This window comes from Salvia miltiorrhiza, chromosome 8 (assembly GCF_028751815.1).
Source record: "Salvia miltiorrhiza cultivar Shanhuang (shh) chromosome 8, IMPLAD_Smil_shh, whole genome shotgun sequence".
Lineage (NCBI taxonomy): Eukaryota > Viridiplantae > Streptophyta > Magnoliopsida > Lamiales > Lamiaceae > Salvia > Salvia miltiorrhiza.
The window spans coordinates 52,581,457-52,596,495 of record NC_080394.1 but is presented as its reverse complement, the minus strand read 5'-3'; the positions used below and the strand labels follow the sequence as shown (position 1 = coordinate 52,596,495).

General features: G+C 39.0%; 2 protein-coding genes across 8 annotated transcripts; both read right to left on the bottom strand.

The window, feature by feature from the left end:
- Positions 1-122: 122 nt before the first annotated feature.
- On the bottom strand, positions 123-3,523 carry LOC130999021 (protein REVEILLE 3-like). 7 transcript variants are annotated; one of them, XM_057924490.1, is made up of 8 exons: positions 3,060-3,523; positions 2,887-2,944; positions 2,512-2,635; positions 2,246-2,410; positions 2,043-2,165; positions 1,566-1,678; positions 1,224-1,283; positions 123-451 (listed from the first exon to the last, which is right to left on the bottom strand). In XM_057924490.1, exons 1-8 carry the CDS (start codon positions 3,293-3,295, stop codon positions 434-436), a joined length of 897 nt encoding a protein of 298 aa, XP_057780473.1. In that variant the 5' UTR covers positions 3,296-3,523; the 3' UTR covers positions 123-433. The 7 variants fall into 7 exon arrangements, 3 of the variants coding, with proteins under 3 accessions (XP_057780473.1, XP_057780474.1, XP_057780475.1); XM_057924491.1 differs by having other exon boundaries at positions 1,566-1,675; XR_009093375.1 differs by lacking the exon at positions 123-451 and adding an exon at positions 1,776-1,818 and having other exon boundaries at positions 1,225-1,283.
- A 1,726-nt stretch (positions 3,524-5,249) lies between these two features.
- On the bottom strand, positions 5,250-9,853 carry LOC130999020 (C-terminal binding protein AN-like). The gene is made up of 7 exons (XM_057924489.1): positions 9,063-9,853; positions 8,339-8,507; positions 8,115-8,245; positions 6,855-7,652; positions 6,666-6,713; positions 5,780-5,893; positions 5,250-5,472 (listed from the first exon to the last, which is right to left on the bottom strand). The coding sequence occupies exons 1-7, from the start codon at positions 9,633-9,635 to the stop codon at positions 5,401-5,403; spliced, it is 1,905 nt and encodes a 634-aa protein (XP_057780472.1). The 5' UTR covers positions 9,636-9,853; the 3' UTR covers positions 5,250-5,400.
- Between the last annotated feature and the right edge of the window lie 5,186 nt (positions 9,854-15,039).

Genomic DNA, 15,039 nt, shown 5'->3' with positions numbered 1-15,039 from the left:
TTCTCACTCCCTAGTAAGTTAATTCGAATCATTTGTCCATTCTTACTTTAATTTTTATCTTAAAATAGAAAAGGGCAAAAAAAAAAGATATTGAAAAAATTAATAGTGATAAGTGGGATAGATTATTTCAAAAACTGATTGCCTCAACTTTATATATAGACATATTGCAATCTGATATCCACAATCAATTCCAGAGGATGCGATGCAATAAAATATGCCTCTGTCAACCACACAAACACACACTACAGCTGTGGAATGTTTGTCCCTCAAGAACAGCTAGATTCCAAATTTAGTTATGACAAGAAAAAACGAAAAGATAACTTGCTATTTACTCCCGAATTTGGTTCATCCATAACAAGGAGCTTTCATGCTTGCAATACTCCTAAGAAGAGGTTTCACTGCTCGTGTGGTCGTTTTGAATGTCAGCATTGTACTACGAGAGCAGCTTCTTCTGCAACAATCCAGACAAGAGGCAACTTTGAGCGTTAGAATATTTTTACTAGACCAAAGAAGAACATTAAGAACTTCCGACTTCCGGCATTTGTTACGCACGAACATCTCAAGCAAGCTTTCAACTAAAAGCTCACTAAACAACATATATGGTATAGTTGCTAAAATTCATAGCTAAACAACTGAGCCATGACTATAAACCATAGCAAATGAATAATGGCACAAAAACCTAGCTCTTAATCTATTGATGGGGAAGATGAAGAAATCATATAAACGACACCTGAGACCACACTAGCCTCAAAAAATGCATTCTGACACATGGACAATACTCGATCAAATAGTTCCTATGCCGCAAAGCCAATGGCTAATCCCTACTCAGATTGAATCTCAATATTCAAACAGAAAACTGAGCAAAATATAACCACAAAGCATACATCTATAGGAAGCCTTTGCATGGGTCCATTTCAATGATAAGCTACCTTTCAAGATAGGGTACTGGGATAAGAGCCGGCAGCCTAGGAGGTAGGGAGTAGAATCAAATTTACATTTGCAGAATAATGACTATGATCCAGTAATTAGAAAATGATGCACAAGAAATTGCTAATAATTTCTTGAGAACATCATTGATTCCATGAGCCAATTGAAATAGTCACTGGAGCAATCAGATGGTACTAGGAAAAAAGAAAACAACATTTTGCTAAGAAGCAACACGAACACACATAATCCGCTCATAAACAAAAGAGTACAAGAGTGAGTGCATGTCAGGAACTTACATGATTCTCAAATTCAGGGCTGACCAAATTAGCTGAGAGATTGCTCATCAACATCAGCACCTGAAGTAAGTTGTACAGGACATTTAAGATCTTCAACAAACAAAAAAAGTAGAGAAAAGAATAAGCGGATCACATATGCCACCACTAAATTCTGAAACCAAGGACCAAGGATAGAGAACATCCTCTTTTTGAAATAAAAAAATTGCATGAAAAATTCTTACATGAGACATCTAGAAAAGGGTAAAGTCGAGTATATACAAAGCCAGTAAAAGTGTTTGGGAGATCTGGTTATTATATAGATATATCACCTCAAAACCAAATTGCAGATAAAATTTGACTAACCGTCTCGATATTTATGGGATCCATCTTCTTTAGCTCGGTCAAGTGACATCTGGCACTAGGGTCAAACAGACGGCCAATAAAGCGATAAACCTGAGCAAAATCTGGTAGAGCTGCTGCAACAATGGAAGTAGTAAAATTGATAACCACAAAAAAGAGATGACATATTATGCAAATAACCAAACATTAAAGCACTTATCTAAATCCACTAACTCTTCGGGCAAGAATCTGATACGCTCTTTCTTGATATAATTAGCTGTATGTAGAGCAGATATATTTGAAGTAGCAAATGCATAGTTACATAACCGAGCAGTTAAGTCCCAAAACCAGAAAGTCTCAAAGATAAGTTTTGTACACCCATAACAGAATCACGGAATGGTCGAGTTTGGGTTTAAATTTACCAATGGAAACTCTGAGCTACTAGTTATCATCAGATCCAACATGATGACCGATCAAAAGAGAGAAGCAATAGAAGCAGACCTCTTTTTCGTATCACTTTTTCTTTTACTTGGCTATTCGTCTCATTAGACGTCCATCTGTGAAGAGCAATGTCATCACTGTTGCTACTCCAGTTCATGTCACCACCAGATAATGCAAAATCATCTGCAAGAACAATATAAAGATCTCAACACCACCATCTTAAAAAATCTAGAAGATCGGTATGTCCAATCGTAGATACAAACCACTTGACATAGGAGAGGCACAGCCTGTTGGCACCGTGGGAGTCCAATGATACAGAGATTTGCTGCTAATTATATTTCTGGGCACTGACACTGATTGAGGCCCCACAGCATATTTGGAGTCAAGAAGAGCAGCTGAAGACAGCGGTTCTGAGGTTTGAGAGGCAACTGCATAGGTTGAAATACAAGTAGAACAATTGATAAGAGAAGACTTCATGGAGGAAGAACCGAACAACGCGATACTCATTGATAAACCAATAAGAGCTAACCTTTTTTGGGGGCTTTATGCGGATAAGGATGAGCTGCTTTTCTCTTTGGACGTGGAGGAGGAACATGTTCACTCGTTCCATTCTTCTGAACCTTCATAAAATGTTTCTGAGCATGGCTGCGAATCTGCAAAATATATCGCTTAGCATCTGCAACACAGCCCCCATTTTCAAAAAATCCTGAGGATCACACTGCAGTCTAAACCCTAAACAACTAAATTATCCTATTGATGACCAAGGAACTAAAAAATCCCCTATTGATCATGACATGAGACTTTCTACTGCTTCTTATCAGGAATGAACATGATAGCAAGATGAATTCCAGTAATTAATCGATGTATAGCACATGAACAAAGATGAGAATCAACTTGAAATTACCTGGATTACTGTCTTAGAGCCAACAAAAGCCTCAATTTTCTTCCAGTCACGATCAAATCTGGAAGTAGGAAAGTAAATCTGTGTGAGAGAGCGCCTCAATCAAATGTACTAATAAGTAATTAAACCTTCAAATTGATTACAGACAACCATGAATTCCTTAATCGAGTACTTACAAATGAAGAGCTTCTAGAAACTTCTCGTGCTCCATCTCAGTCCAGTTCTCTCTCGACTTGGTGATCGTGTAAGGCTTGCGGACCTTCTTTCCGGGTTCATCCACGGCGGCGGCGGCGGCGCTCCAGTACGACGCCGTGTTGTTCTCTGCTGCCTTCATCGGATCCCCGCCCAAGTGGAAATTGTATAAATGGGTAAAACCCTGACCCGGATGGGGATTCGGGTGCACCGAAACCATATATGATCGACTGTAGAAGCTCAACGACTCAAAGCTATAAAAAAAAAGAGAAGAAGTTGGATAGAATCCGTATACACAAATGAGTTCAGCAGTTTGAAATTTGAAATTTTGATTGCCGGTTTGCTTGATTTTCTTTTTCTTTTCTATTTTTGGTGAAATTTGTGGAAATCTTCGTGTTTAATTATCTGGTTGATTTCTGTTGTGAAATACCATGAAATTGGAGTGTTGGAAATGAGAGTGGTGGAGGTTTAAACAAGGCAGGAGCGATATGGACCGTACACGTGGCGGATATTTGTTGGTTAGTTAGTTAAAACTTTGGATGGAATGTTCAAGAAGTTTCGATTTCCCGGTAAAATATAAATTTCTTTTTAGTTTAAATAGAAGAAGAGATAAGTGTGATTGGAGCGGGCCGTTCTTGTAACATATTCCTCCGTCTCATTTGGCCTGTAATTCTTTTTAACATAATTATTTTCAAAAATAAAATTAATATTCCTCTGCCTATAATTCTTTTTAACATAATTATTATATATATAAAAAATTAATAATCCCTTTATCCCAATTTTTAGTATCCATTTGAGAGTGACACAAATTTTAATAAAGTGATTGAGTGTGTTAGTCTTAGCTTTTAGTAACCATTTGAGAATGACACGAATTTAATAAAGTGATTGAGTGCGTTGTTAGTGAAAATAAGGTCTCACCTTTTATGTGACTGTTATAATAATTAAAGTGGCGTAAGAGTCCCACCTATTTTTATTAAAAAGGTTATGACCAAAAAATACATGAATTTTAAAAAAAGTTGCAATTTTCACCTGAACTTTCAATTAAATGTCAAAATACATGAATTTATATTTTTGTTGCAATTTCCACCTAAGTTTGACTTTCAACGAAATTAGAGCTTAATTGACGATCAAAAATTCACCCGATGTTGATCTAACTTCTAATGATGATGAGTATTTAGAAGTTCGGAGGTCTAAGAAGGCAAAAATTAATATATTTGACTTAATTTCGATTGTCAATTAAGCTCTAATTTCGTTGAAAGTCAAACTTATGTGAAAATTACAACAATAATATAAATTACTTAATTGAAAGTTGAGGTGAAAATTACAACTTTTTTCAAAGTTCATGTATTTTTTAGCCATAACCCCTATTAAAAATAAAAATGGATACCAAAATGTGAGACGAATTAAAATGAAAATGTGAATATTAAAAGTTGGGACCAAAGGAGTATAAAATATATGAACTTATATCGATTTTAGTAAAAATTGATTATAAAAAAAAGGTCAAATCAAATAGGATAATCTGAAAAGAAATACAAATCAAATAGAGTGGCACGAAGAGAGTATCATACAAATTTCAACAAAATTAAAGTTTGTAAATCGAGATTATTAGTGGAATCAATTATTTCCCCCATCCACGAAAAATTTACCATGATTTTCTTTTCGATCCATCAACAAAAAATTTGTCACTTCCATCTTTTGTAGTATAATCCATACAATTCCACTCACAATTAAAGTGGACCCTCACTCTACTAATAATTTCACTTACAGATTATTAAAACATATATAGTCTATAATGGAGTAACATTTTTTTAAAAGCAACATATGTTTTCAAAATGTATGAAAAAAAAAATAGGGTAATATATTTGGTATTGTTACATCATTAGAGAACATGTCAATGTGCCTCCAATTTAGATAGTGTGCATACACGATTGTTTCAACCTAAAAACATTAGTGGTATTCGCAGTCAATAACTTTTTGCCCACTAATTCACCCAATTAACAATTAGATCAACCTTAAAGGGATGTAAACTAAGAACTTGAAATTAGTACCCAATTTCAATAAGACATGATAATAATTCATGCTACTTATCATTTTCCAGGATCCAATAGCATGAGTTTAAATAATTCATCCACAAAAAGAAATGGCATTTTCGTGCAGAAAATTGAGTTATTAGCTTGAGATAGAATACTCATTTTCATATCTCACCAAATGCAGATTCTTGGAATATCATGAGCTCTTGGTATATGTATACATCACAAAGCTCAGAGTAAACAAAATGTGTGTGCACGTCAGTCAAAAATGAGGTCAAGAATTAGTTTCAATAACCTAATCAAGCCAACGAGTAATACCGTCTTCGCCTATGGCTGCAACGATTTCAACTCGAACATCCAACACAGCCTGCATTAACAATAATAAGAGCAGAGAGTTCAGCCGGGAGATGAAGATGATATTCCATGTCTGTACGACCACTCGAATAAGTTGAGCCTTTCGTTTTGTAATTAGTTGCTCAATACGGTCATCAACGTTTACTGTTATCTTAAACATTGGCTAGTTGTGTTAGAACTAATTCCGCTCAAACTTAATGCCTCAGTACGCACTGTGTATTACTGTATTATACATCTGCCTTAGGTGTAAGCCATTATGGCTCCATAGTTTAAAACCTTTCATCAATTGATAATATTTTCTAGAGAGAATAAGAACTTACCAGAGGATTTCTGCAGTTCACCAGCCTGCATTCTTCTAAAGAACCCTCAAGCGTCCAACTCTCCCAAACATCGAAGCTATGACTAGCAAATACAAATTCCATTCTTCTATTTATCTGCAAAGTTAAAACAATAAGAGCTCATCACTGTAGTTCCACATTGTTACCTGAAGGTTTATCAAGATAGATGTATCTCAAGAATGACAGTCATCTGCAATGTAATTCATTCAAATCAAACTAATAAAAACAAATTTCAACTAAAGTTAATGTCTTCATGATGAGAATGTAGAAATCAAGTCTCATTAATGATAGGAGCCACAGTGTTGCTCTTGTAATCATGATTCATCTTTCAGAAATTGGAATCCACGTACTCAACCATGCAACTTTCCTATAGGCCGTCACCAAAGATCAATGAAGTAAGAACATTTGTCACTATAACTAATATGGAAAAAACGAAATAAATCAGAAGCATGAAAATATCGACAGCACAATGTTCATAAATTTAATAAAGAAGCTTCAATTTAAACCATCTCAGACCCCACATGAAGTATTAAGTTATGTTCTAAGCGGGCGTTTACTTTGCATGATTAATAGATATATGATTGAGTATTTTTATACTTAATAGTAGGATTTCTCCAATCCCACTTTTTCAATGGGATAGGAATCAAGCAAAACTAGCTTACATGATAAAAATAATCAAGGGCCTTGGAATATCCCAAAGTTTCAATCCATCAAAGTAAACAAGGGATTACCCTTACTATTTTAATCTATCAAGGCTAATCCATCAAAGATAACGTCCCCTAAATATACCCATACATATTCACTATTTCCCTTTCAGCAATTGAACGAATACAAAATGATAAATTCATCCCAACTCAATCTAGTTTACCTGTAGCAATTTTCCCCCAGCAGTAAATGACCTAAAACCAAATGTATCCTGCAAACAACGTAAGCAAAAGAAACAATCAGATTCTTAATTTCCCTGCCAACATTTATCATCCTTGGCTTGCTTCAGTTTTTTGCAAAGTTTTTAAGAAATTGAAGAACATCCCATGGGAAAAGAAGAAACACTTCGCACCTTGCTTCTAGAAACAACCAGGAATTGCGCTGCAGGATCTCTTTTTGTTACATCTGACAACGTGTCCAAGAACCAACCACCCCCTTGAACTCTTTGCCTTGAGACATGAAGTGTGCGGTGATCTCTGGCATGTAAAGCTATAATATAACCATCTTTAAGCAGCTCGCCCACTTTTTTACCAAGTTCTATGCTCGATTTTAAGAGAAGTGCAGCACGTAATTCAGATTTTGAGTCAATTGATGTCTTCCTATGATTCCTTGATTCTTCGGGAGAAGCAGAACGTGAACTAGAACTCAGCACCTGATCCGTGCCACTCATACTAGCATCATCTTCTCTGTAAGAAATGCTTTCTTTTCCAGAAATTAAATTATCTGTTTTAGACTGAGATTTATGATGACCATGCCTTTTTTTAGCCTTCTTACTCAATCTACTTGGCTTCAGTTCAGATCTGTTGGATGTAGTTTGAGACAAAATCGAACCTTGATTTTGAGATGAGGTATCTTTGGCCTGGTTCAAAACCTTTTTCTGGGAGCTTTCAGCATGTAGCTCAATATCTCCAGTCACTCTGTCACAGACAGAACCTTGATGTGAAGTTTCATTCTCCATTGAGAGACGTCTTTCATAGCCCACCTCACTTTCCTCGTCTTCTTCCTCGTCAGACACATCATGTTTAGGAATAACATTATCAATAAAGAACTGCTGCAGTATGGAAATTGCCTTCTCCCTTATTTCCATCCATACTTCTTCACTATAATCTGCACTCTGAGGCAGTATCAGAACATTGGGCATTTCTCTAACCTGAAATAGGTCATAGAATGATTATTGCAGGATAAAAAAGCATAACTATGGTACCGACAAATATCAAATTTTACACTTTGTTTTGGAGTTGTTATGATCAAATATTAATTGCCTCTAATCATACCCATATAAGTCAGTTGAACATGAAATTGCTATACCAGTTAACTCCAAAATTCCTTAGTAATGCATTCGTTTTAGTCTATTTCCAATGGACATTTTGCATGAACAACACATAATTATAAAGTGTAACTCAGTAAAAACCAACTAAACAAACTAATCTATATTGCTAACTGAGTAATCACTTGAAAAGGGAAGAAAAGCCTCATTTCATTAAGTAGGTTGCATAGCCAAAACTTAAGCAAAATGTATGCAGTTTCAGGACAGGTTTTCATAACAGAAGTAAGCGATCCTCTAAACTACTTTGTACATCACATTCATACCCTATACTATTATTCATCGTACCCATGCTTCCATCCATTGGGGGCCTTCTGCACCATCTATGGCACAGCCTGCAAGAGTGCCATCAAGCAAAAGTTGCTTTATAGAACAATCATCCAGTAGCTGGCTACTACCAGTATTCACAAGAAACGACCCTGCAGATCAGTCATCAGTGGCATCCTCATAAGCAAGATGGATCAAACAAACAAAGCATAAAAAATCAATCAATATTTATAACACTTAATTACCAGGCTTTACGTGTTGTAGACAATCTGCGTTCATAATTTGAATTGTTTCCTCAGTCAAAGCACAGTGCAGTGATATAACATCACTTGCAGCAAGCAAATCATTAAGTGTATCCATTCTTCTAGCAGCAGGTGGGAATCCTATGGAAGACCTATTTACTCTACGATTTCCCTACATACAGATGTAAGAAGAATTATAAAAAATTGCTTCCTGTATCTAAATAATTTGACTTCCCCGCATCAAATCTGATAAGCATAACCTCAATCACAAGAAGATATTAAGAAAAGAAAAAACAAAATGAGCAAACATATAGAATCAACAAATGCACCAAATCAAATAGAATCATAAGTTACACCACAATGTTCAAGATTAGCTAAATCTCCACTGCCACAAAAATTAACCTATGAAAGCAACAAACAACACGAAAGTCATCACAACTTTGTGTTACAGCAACGATAACCATTATTAAAGATTAAAACAACAGCATAAAAGTCCACAATCCTCGTTAATCATAGGCAGACACCAAATCAAAAACAAAATATTTCAGTAAAACAAAAAATGGAAACTACCATATGCTTCAGTGCAATGTACAAACATCTGGACCAAATAATGTATACCATTGCCTTCACTGGATCAAACTAGATCATCATCACTACTGGAATATAAACTAACAAGATATAAATAGAAAGATCTAATTGGAAAATCAACAAAACTATTTAACCATACCTCTTGCACATCAAAATAGAGCACGCTCATCTTAAACGCCAAGCTCTTGCTAGCCAACGACGTCGCCGACGCAGACCTCCCCACAATGCCCAACACCAGTCCCCGGCAGCGCCGCATTCCACGGCACAGCGGCTGCAACGAGCCGAGCCACCCCGCCGCGGAGAGGGCGTGCCTCGACAGGAGATGCGTGCGCCGCAGCAACCCCAAAACGAGCGCCATAACAGTGTCCGCCACCTCCTCCGCCCGGCTCACGTCGACGTGGACCAGCCGATCCAGCCCGAGCTCTGCGGCCAGAGCCGAGTCGACGGCGCGGTCGGACGAGCCGAGGCAGAGGATCAGCTGCCAGGGGCGGAGCCGGCGCTGCGCGGCGCGGGGGAGGAACGCGAGGGAGTGGATGAGGACGGCGGCGGCGGATTCAATCCGCGAGTCCGCGAGGTGGCTGAGCGGCACGTGCTCGACTAGCGCCGCGCCGGAGAGGCATTCCTGCTCGACGGCTGTATCTTCGATGCAGTTGAGCGTAACTACCAGCGGCAACGGTTGAGATTGATGAGCAGAGCTGTTACGGGGAGCCATTGCTGCAGCAGATCCAACCCTCACACGCGCTCCGCAAATCCGTGGCTAGCAACCATCAACTGCTTCTTTGATTGCTTCGAAAGTAGAGATGAAATTTTTCATTTTTTCCGATGAGTGTTTTGCCGACTGTGGAGCCCAGTGGGACCCATGGTGCCCTTCACATTTGCAGTTAAGTCCCTAATTTTTAGTGGGAAATACATTTTGCTAACTTATTTTTTCGTTTCTTTTATTGAATTTTCAAAATATACATTTTTCTAAAATAAATATTTCTTCCGTCCCACTTATCTTGACACGTTTGCTTTGGGCACAAAAATTAAAAGTAAAGAGTTAAGAGTGCACGTTCAGTTTGGACACGAAAATTAAGAATGAAGAGTTAAGAGTGTAAATGTGTATGTATTGGCCTAATGGTAGGAGATTAATGTCCAACACCTGATATGTTAGGTTCGAGTCCTCCGATGCGCTTAAGAGTGTAAAATTGGTAAGGATCACTTATTTAATCTATGTAGAAAAAGTATGGTCCACATACTATTTTTGAAAATTGTCATTATAAATGAGGCAAATTAAAAATAAAAGTATGTCAAGATAAGTGGGACGAAGAGAGTAATTATCTTAGCATCTGTTCTCTAGAATCTCTACTAGTTTTTTTTTTTTTTTTTTTTTTTTGATAAGGAAAGTAAATATTATAGAACGATAAGGCACCAGTAGAATCTCTACTAGTTGTAGGGCTGTAAATGAACTAAGCGGTTCACGAACTATTCGGGACTCGACTCGAAAAAAGCTCTTTCGAAATTCGTTTGGTTTCTAAACGAGTCGAATCCGAGTTCGATAAAATCATCGAGTCGAACTCGAGTCTGTACATGTTCGGCTCGTGAGCTCGCAAACATGTTCGGCTCGTATCTTCGCGAGCCTATTCGCGAATAGGTTTGCAAATAGGATCACGAATATGTTCGCGAATAGGCTCGCGAATATGTTCATTAAATAATAATTTTATATATTTCATTTGTTAAATATTTTCTGAATAATAAAAATAATCCTCGTAATGAAAAAACTAATTTACAACTAACTTGATAGATTATCTATTTGTTAAAAATAAATTATAAATTATGACTTATAAATAGTTTAGAAATATATGAGCAATTATAATTTTTTATTTTAATGAAATTTTAACATATAAATAATTCGAACTGAGCTCGAATTCGAGCCTGAATCTAAAATCGAATTTGAATTCGGATTTGAAATCGAGCTCGAAATTCGAGCGAGCTATAGCTCGAGATAAACGAATAATTAACGAGTTGAATTCGAACCAAACTCGAGCTTAGTATTATATAGGCGAGCCGAGTTCGAGCTCATTTTAAAGCTCGAGCCAAACCAAAATTTTCACGAACCGAGTCCAAACCTGGAGGTATTCGGCTCGGCTCGGTTCGTACACAGCCCTAACTAGCAGTCTAGCACATTCTGTTCATGCATACAAGTATAATACTCCCTTTACACCCCATATTGCGGGTACCTTTCCATTTTAGTAAGTTCCTCAAATTTACCCAATTTCTTCTCAGTTAATATCCTAAATAATTTTTCATTAAAACCCGTGACAGAAACAACTGACCGAGAATTTTTAGGTCTGAAGGGATAAATGCTCTTTATAAGTAGCATTCACAAGAACAACAATATCAATGAACATTATTGTTGCCAAAGTACTATCGTTTGCATATTGGTTTTGGTGAGAAAATTGAAATATAGAGCAAGGAGTAAACGAGTGACAATTACACGTGAGAGCATGAGCTGCAATACTTTTTTTTTTTTTTTGAGCAGAAAATGGAGCAACTTTATTGATCCGGTACCAGCAGTACCAAAGAAATACAAAGGGGAGAGAAAAAGATGAGAAAGGGATAACAGAAGACAAACAAAAACATCCGCTCAAGACTCTCCAGGCAAAGCTGCGGTGTACCAACTCCTGAACTCCTCTGTTGATTTCTGCACATTATGGATCGTCATCCAACTCCACAATCTCGACTTAAGCTCAACAATCATCTTGTACGAATTCCACTCGCCAAGTTGGAATTTACACTCATTTCTCACTTTCCAGATACTCCAAATAACTCCAGACCACACACTAAGTAGGAAACGTTTTTCTTTCTTACAACCAAGATTGATGAAGGCGTTAAAGTGGTTTTTTACCTTGCACGGCAGAACCGTTTGCTTGCCAAGCCAAGCCACGACCTCGCTCCACAGTTGATATACCTTATCACAGCTCAAAAATAGGTGGTCTGCCGTCTCGATCGTCGCCTTGCAGAAAACACATAAAGCCTCCTGATGTTGGATGTTCACCTTCCTTTTCAAAAGATTTTCACACGTAGCCATTCGTCCTCTAATAGCTTTCCACGCTGTAGTGATCACTTTTGGTGGTGCCGGGGCTTTCCAGATGATAGCAAGTTCCAGATCACTCCCCCTGATAGAATTTCGGCCATCCGCTGCACTTATAGTTTTGTAGGCGGATTTGACTGTAAATGAGTCATCTTTTGAGGCCTTCCATCTCCATTTATCAGCTTTCCCCTCACAAATTCGGACGTGTTTGATAATATTGACTAGACGCTGCACCTGCTCCTTCTCTCTTTCTAAAAGCTCCCGGTTCCAACTGAAACTCCACACCCACTCTCCCTCCTTCCACTCCCCCATGCTCGAGATTGATCCATTCTGGTTGCTGCTAAGACGATAGAGTCTTGGGAATTGATCGGAGAGTCTACTTTCTCCAATCCACAGATGGTTCCAAAAGATAAAGCCTGCCCCGTCTCCAACTTGAATTTCCATATTCTCCCTGAGCCATTTCCCGTTCGGGCCCCAGCTCAAACTAAGAACCTTTCTCCACCACCCAGTTTTAGAATCGACACTCCCCTCCATACGAAAACCCCCGTCATCCCAACAGATTTCCCCATGGTTACTCCTAATCACTCGCGCCCAAAGTGACTCTTTTTCCATTAGAAACCGCCAAAGCCATTTAGCCAAAAGTGCCGAATTGAACCATCCCAAATTTTTAAGACCAAGTCCCCCTTCCCCGTGCTCCCAACACAGGTCCTCCCATTTGACCCAACAAATCTTCTTAGTCGCTTCTCCTCCCCCCAAAGAAACTTGCACATCAGCGATCTAATTGCTGTTAACACATTTTTCGGAATTTTTGAGAAAGAAAGGTGGTAGATAGGGATGGAGAGCAACACCGACCGGAGGAGAGTAACCCTTCCGGCAAACGAGATCTTCCTAGTTTTCCAACCGTTGATCTTTCTTTCCACTTTTTCCACCACGTAAGCCCAGTCCGTCGCCCTTGAGAGATGGCCTCCAACCTTGACTCCGAGGTACTTGACTGGGAGTGAGCTAACACGGCATTTAAGATGATCTGCCATAACTGATTTCTCTTCATTTTTGATGTTGATTCCGAAAAAACAACTTTTGTCAAAGTTCACTGTCAAACCCGAAAGCACCTCAAAAATCTTGAGAATACTCCTAATAGCTCGGGCATTTTCAACCTTCTCTGAGACGAGGAAAATGGTGTCATCAGCGTATTGGAGATGTGATACGCGAAGTTCCCCATTTCCGGCTTTGAAGGGTTCGAGTAAACCCCTCTGCACTGCTCTTTCCGTGAGGATATTCAGCCCCTCTGCCACGATTAGGAAAAGGAAAGGTGACAGCGGGTCACCTTGACGAATCCCACGTTCCAGCTGGAATTCCCCGGAGGGGCTCCCGTTTACAAGGACATTAGTAGTCGCCGAGCGAAGACACCCTGAAATCCACCTTCTCCATCTGTGACTGAAGTTCATCATCTCCATCATATTGTCCAAAAAATCCCAGTCCACCGTATCGTATGCTTTGGCGAAATCAGCTTTGAACATGGCAAGACCTCTTCTCTTTTTCTTTGCGGCCTCAATCAGTTCATTCAGCACCACCACGCCATCGAGGATGTACCTTCCTTCCACAAAAGCACTTTGGGGCTCCGAAATAATATCCTTCAGTACTTGCTTCAATCTCCCTGCAAGAATTTTAGCAATCACCTTATAAAGACAGCTAATAAGTGAAATGGGTCTGAAGTCGCCAAGATCGGAGGCCGTGGTTTTTTTCGGAATTAAAACCACAAAGGATGGGTTGCTTCCTTTCGCCAGAATTCCATTAGTATGGAACTCCCTCAAAACCGACAGAAGATCACCTTTAATGACCTCCCAACATCTCTTCATAAAGAGGAAATTAAAGCCATCGGGCCCGAGGCTCTTACCACCGTCACAGTTCCACACCGCCTCCTTGATCTCTTCTTCAGAAAAGGAACGATCAAGCCACTCTCTTGCTGAATCTGAAATTTTCCGGTTAACACAATCATCTGGCAACCTAAGGCAAGCTCTGGATCTTTTCCTGAATTGAGAATGAAAATGATCCTTGACAATTCTTTTCACTTCGTTGGGTTCCTGAATCCATGCCCCGTCCATATTAAGCCCCGAAACATTATTCCTCGCTCTTCTGCCATTAATAGCCTTGTGGAAAAGGCTACTATTCAAATCCCCATCCTTAAGCCACCGATTACAAGCCCTTTGAGCGAGAGTACTGTCCCGATGCTGCAACTGAGTAAGGAGATTTGCTTCCGCTTCACATCTCAAAACAGCCTCTTCCTCTTCCAACCCGAACACATCATCAATAGAGTCCCATTTGAGTATTTCCGTCTTGAGTTTTGAAATATTCTCCTCGACAATCCCGAATCCCGCCTTACTCCAAACCTTGAGATCTTCTTTCAATCTTTTGATTTTCTCTTTAAACACAAAGCAACTTCTTCCAGAAATTCCGATACGTTGCCAAGAGTCTCGAACCACTGTGTCAAAATCCGGATGAGTTGTCCAAGCGTTGAGGAACCTGAAAGGTTTCGGTCCCCAGTCCACCTTATTCGTTTCAAGGAGAATTGGGCAATGGTCTGAAATCGATCGTTGGAGCCCTCTCGCCTTTGTGAAAGCCCAAACTGACAACCATTCTTCATTCACCAAAAATCTGTCCAGTTTAGATTTGCACTTCCCTTGTGGTTGATACCACGTGAAAGTTCTTGCTTGAAGTCTAATTTCTTCCATCTCACTTCTTCTCACGAAAAGGTCGAAACTCTGGATATCTCTAGCTGACACCTGCGTGCCCCTTCCATTTCTTTCGGCCAGGTTTCGAATCGAGTTAAAGTCCCCCCCGAAGCAAACACACAGATCTCTATTTTGCCTCGCAACCAACTCCAGCTTATCCCACAAAAGCTCTCTATCCTGTAAACTTTGGGGAGCGTAAACATTAACCAAACAACATCGAAAATTCCCATCTTTCCACACCCCATTGACGATCACCGCTCCCGGCGTATCCCACTGACTTGAGCTCGAGAATTTAGAAGCATTCCAAATGGTAA

Excerpts from the sequence above, each read along its gene's own strand:
- LOC130999021 (XM_057924490.1), bottom strand. The coding sequence starts at position 3,295 with ATGGTTTCGGTGCACCCGAATCCCCATCCGGGTCAGGGTTTTACCCAT. Across the intron at positions 2,166-2,245 it reads TGCCTCTCCTATGTCAAGTG|ATGATTTTGCATTATCTGGT; the intron begins GTTTGTATCTAC and ends TTGTTCTTGCAG. Across the intron at positions 1,284-1,565 it reads ATCCCATAAATATCGAGACG|GTGCTGATGTTGATGAGCAA; the intron begins GTTAGTCAAATT and ends AACTTACTTCAG.
- LOC130999020 (XM_057924489.1), bottom strand. The coding sequence starts at position 9,635 with ATGGCTCCCCGTAACAGCTCTGCTCATCAATCTCAACCGTTGCCGCTG. Across the intron at positions 6,714-6,854 it reads TGGTTGTTTCTAGAAGCAAG|GATACATTTGGTTTTAGGTC; the intron begins GTGCGAAGTGTT and ends CGTTGTTTGCAG. Across the intron at positions 5,894-6,665 it reads CTGGGGGAAAATTGCTACAG|ATAAATAGAAGAATGGAATT; the intron begins GTAAACTAGATT and ends TTAACTTTGCAG.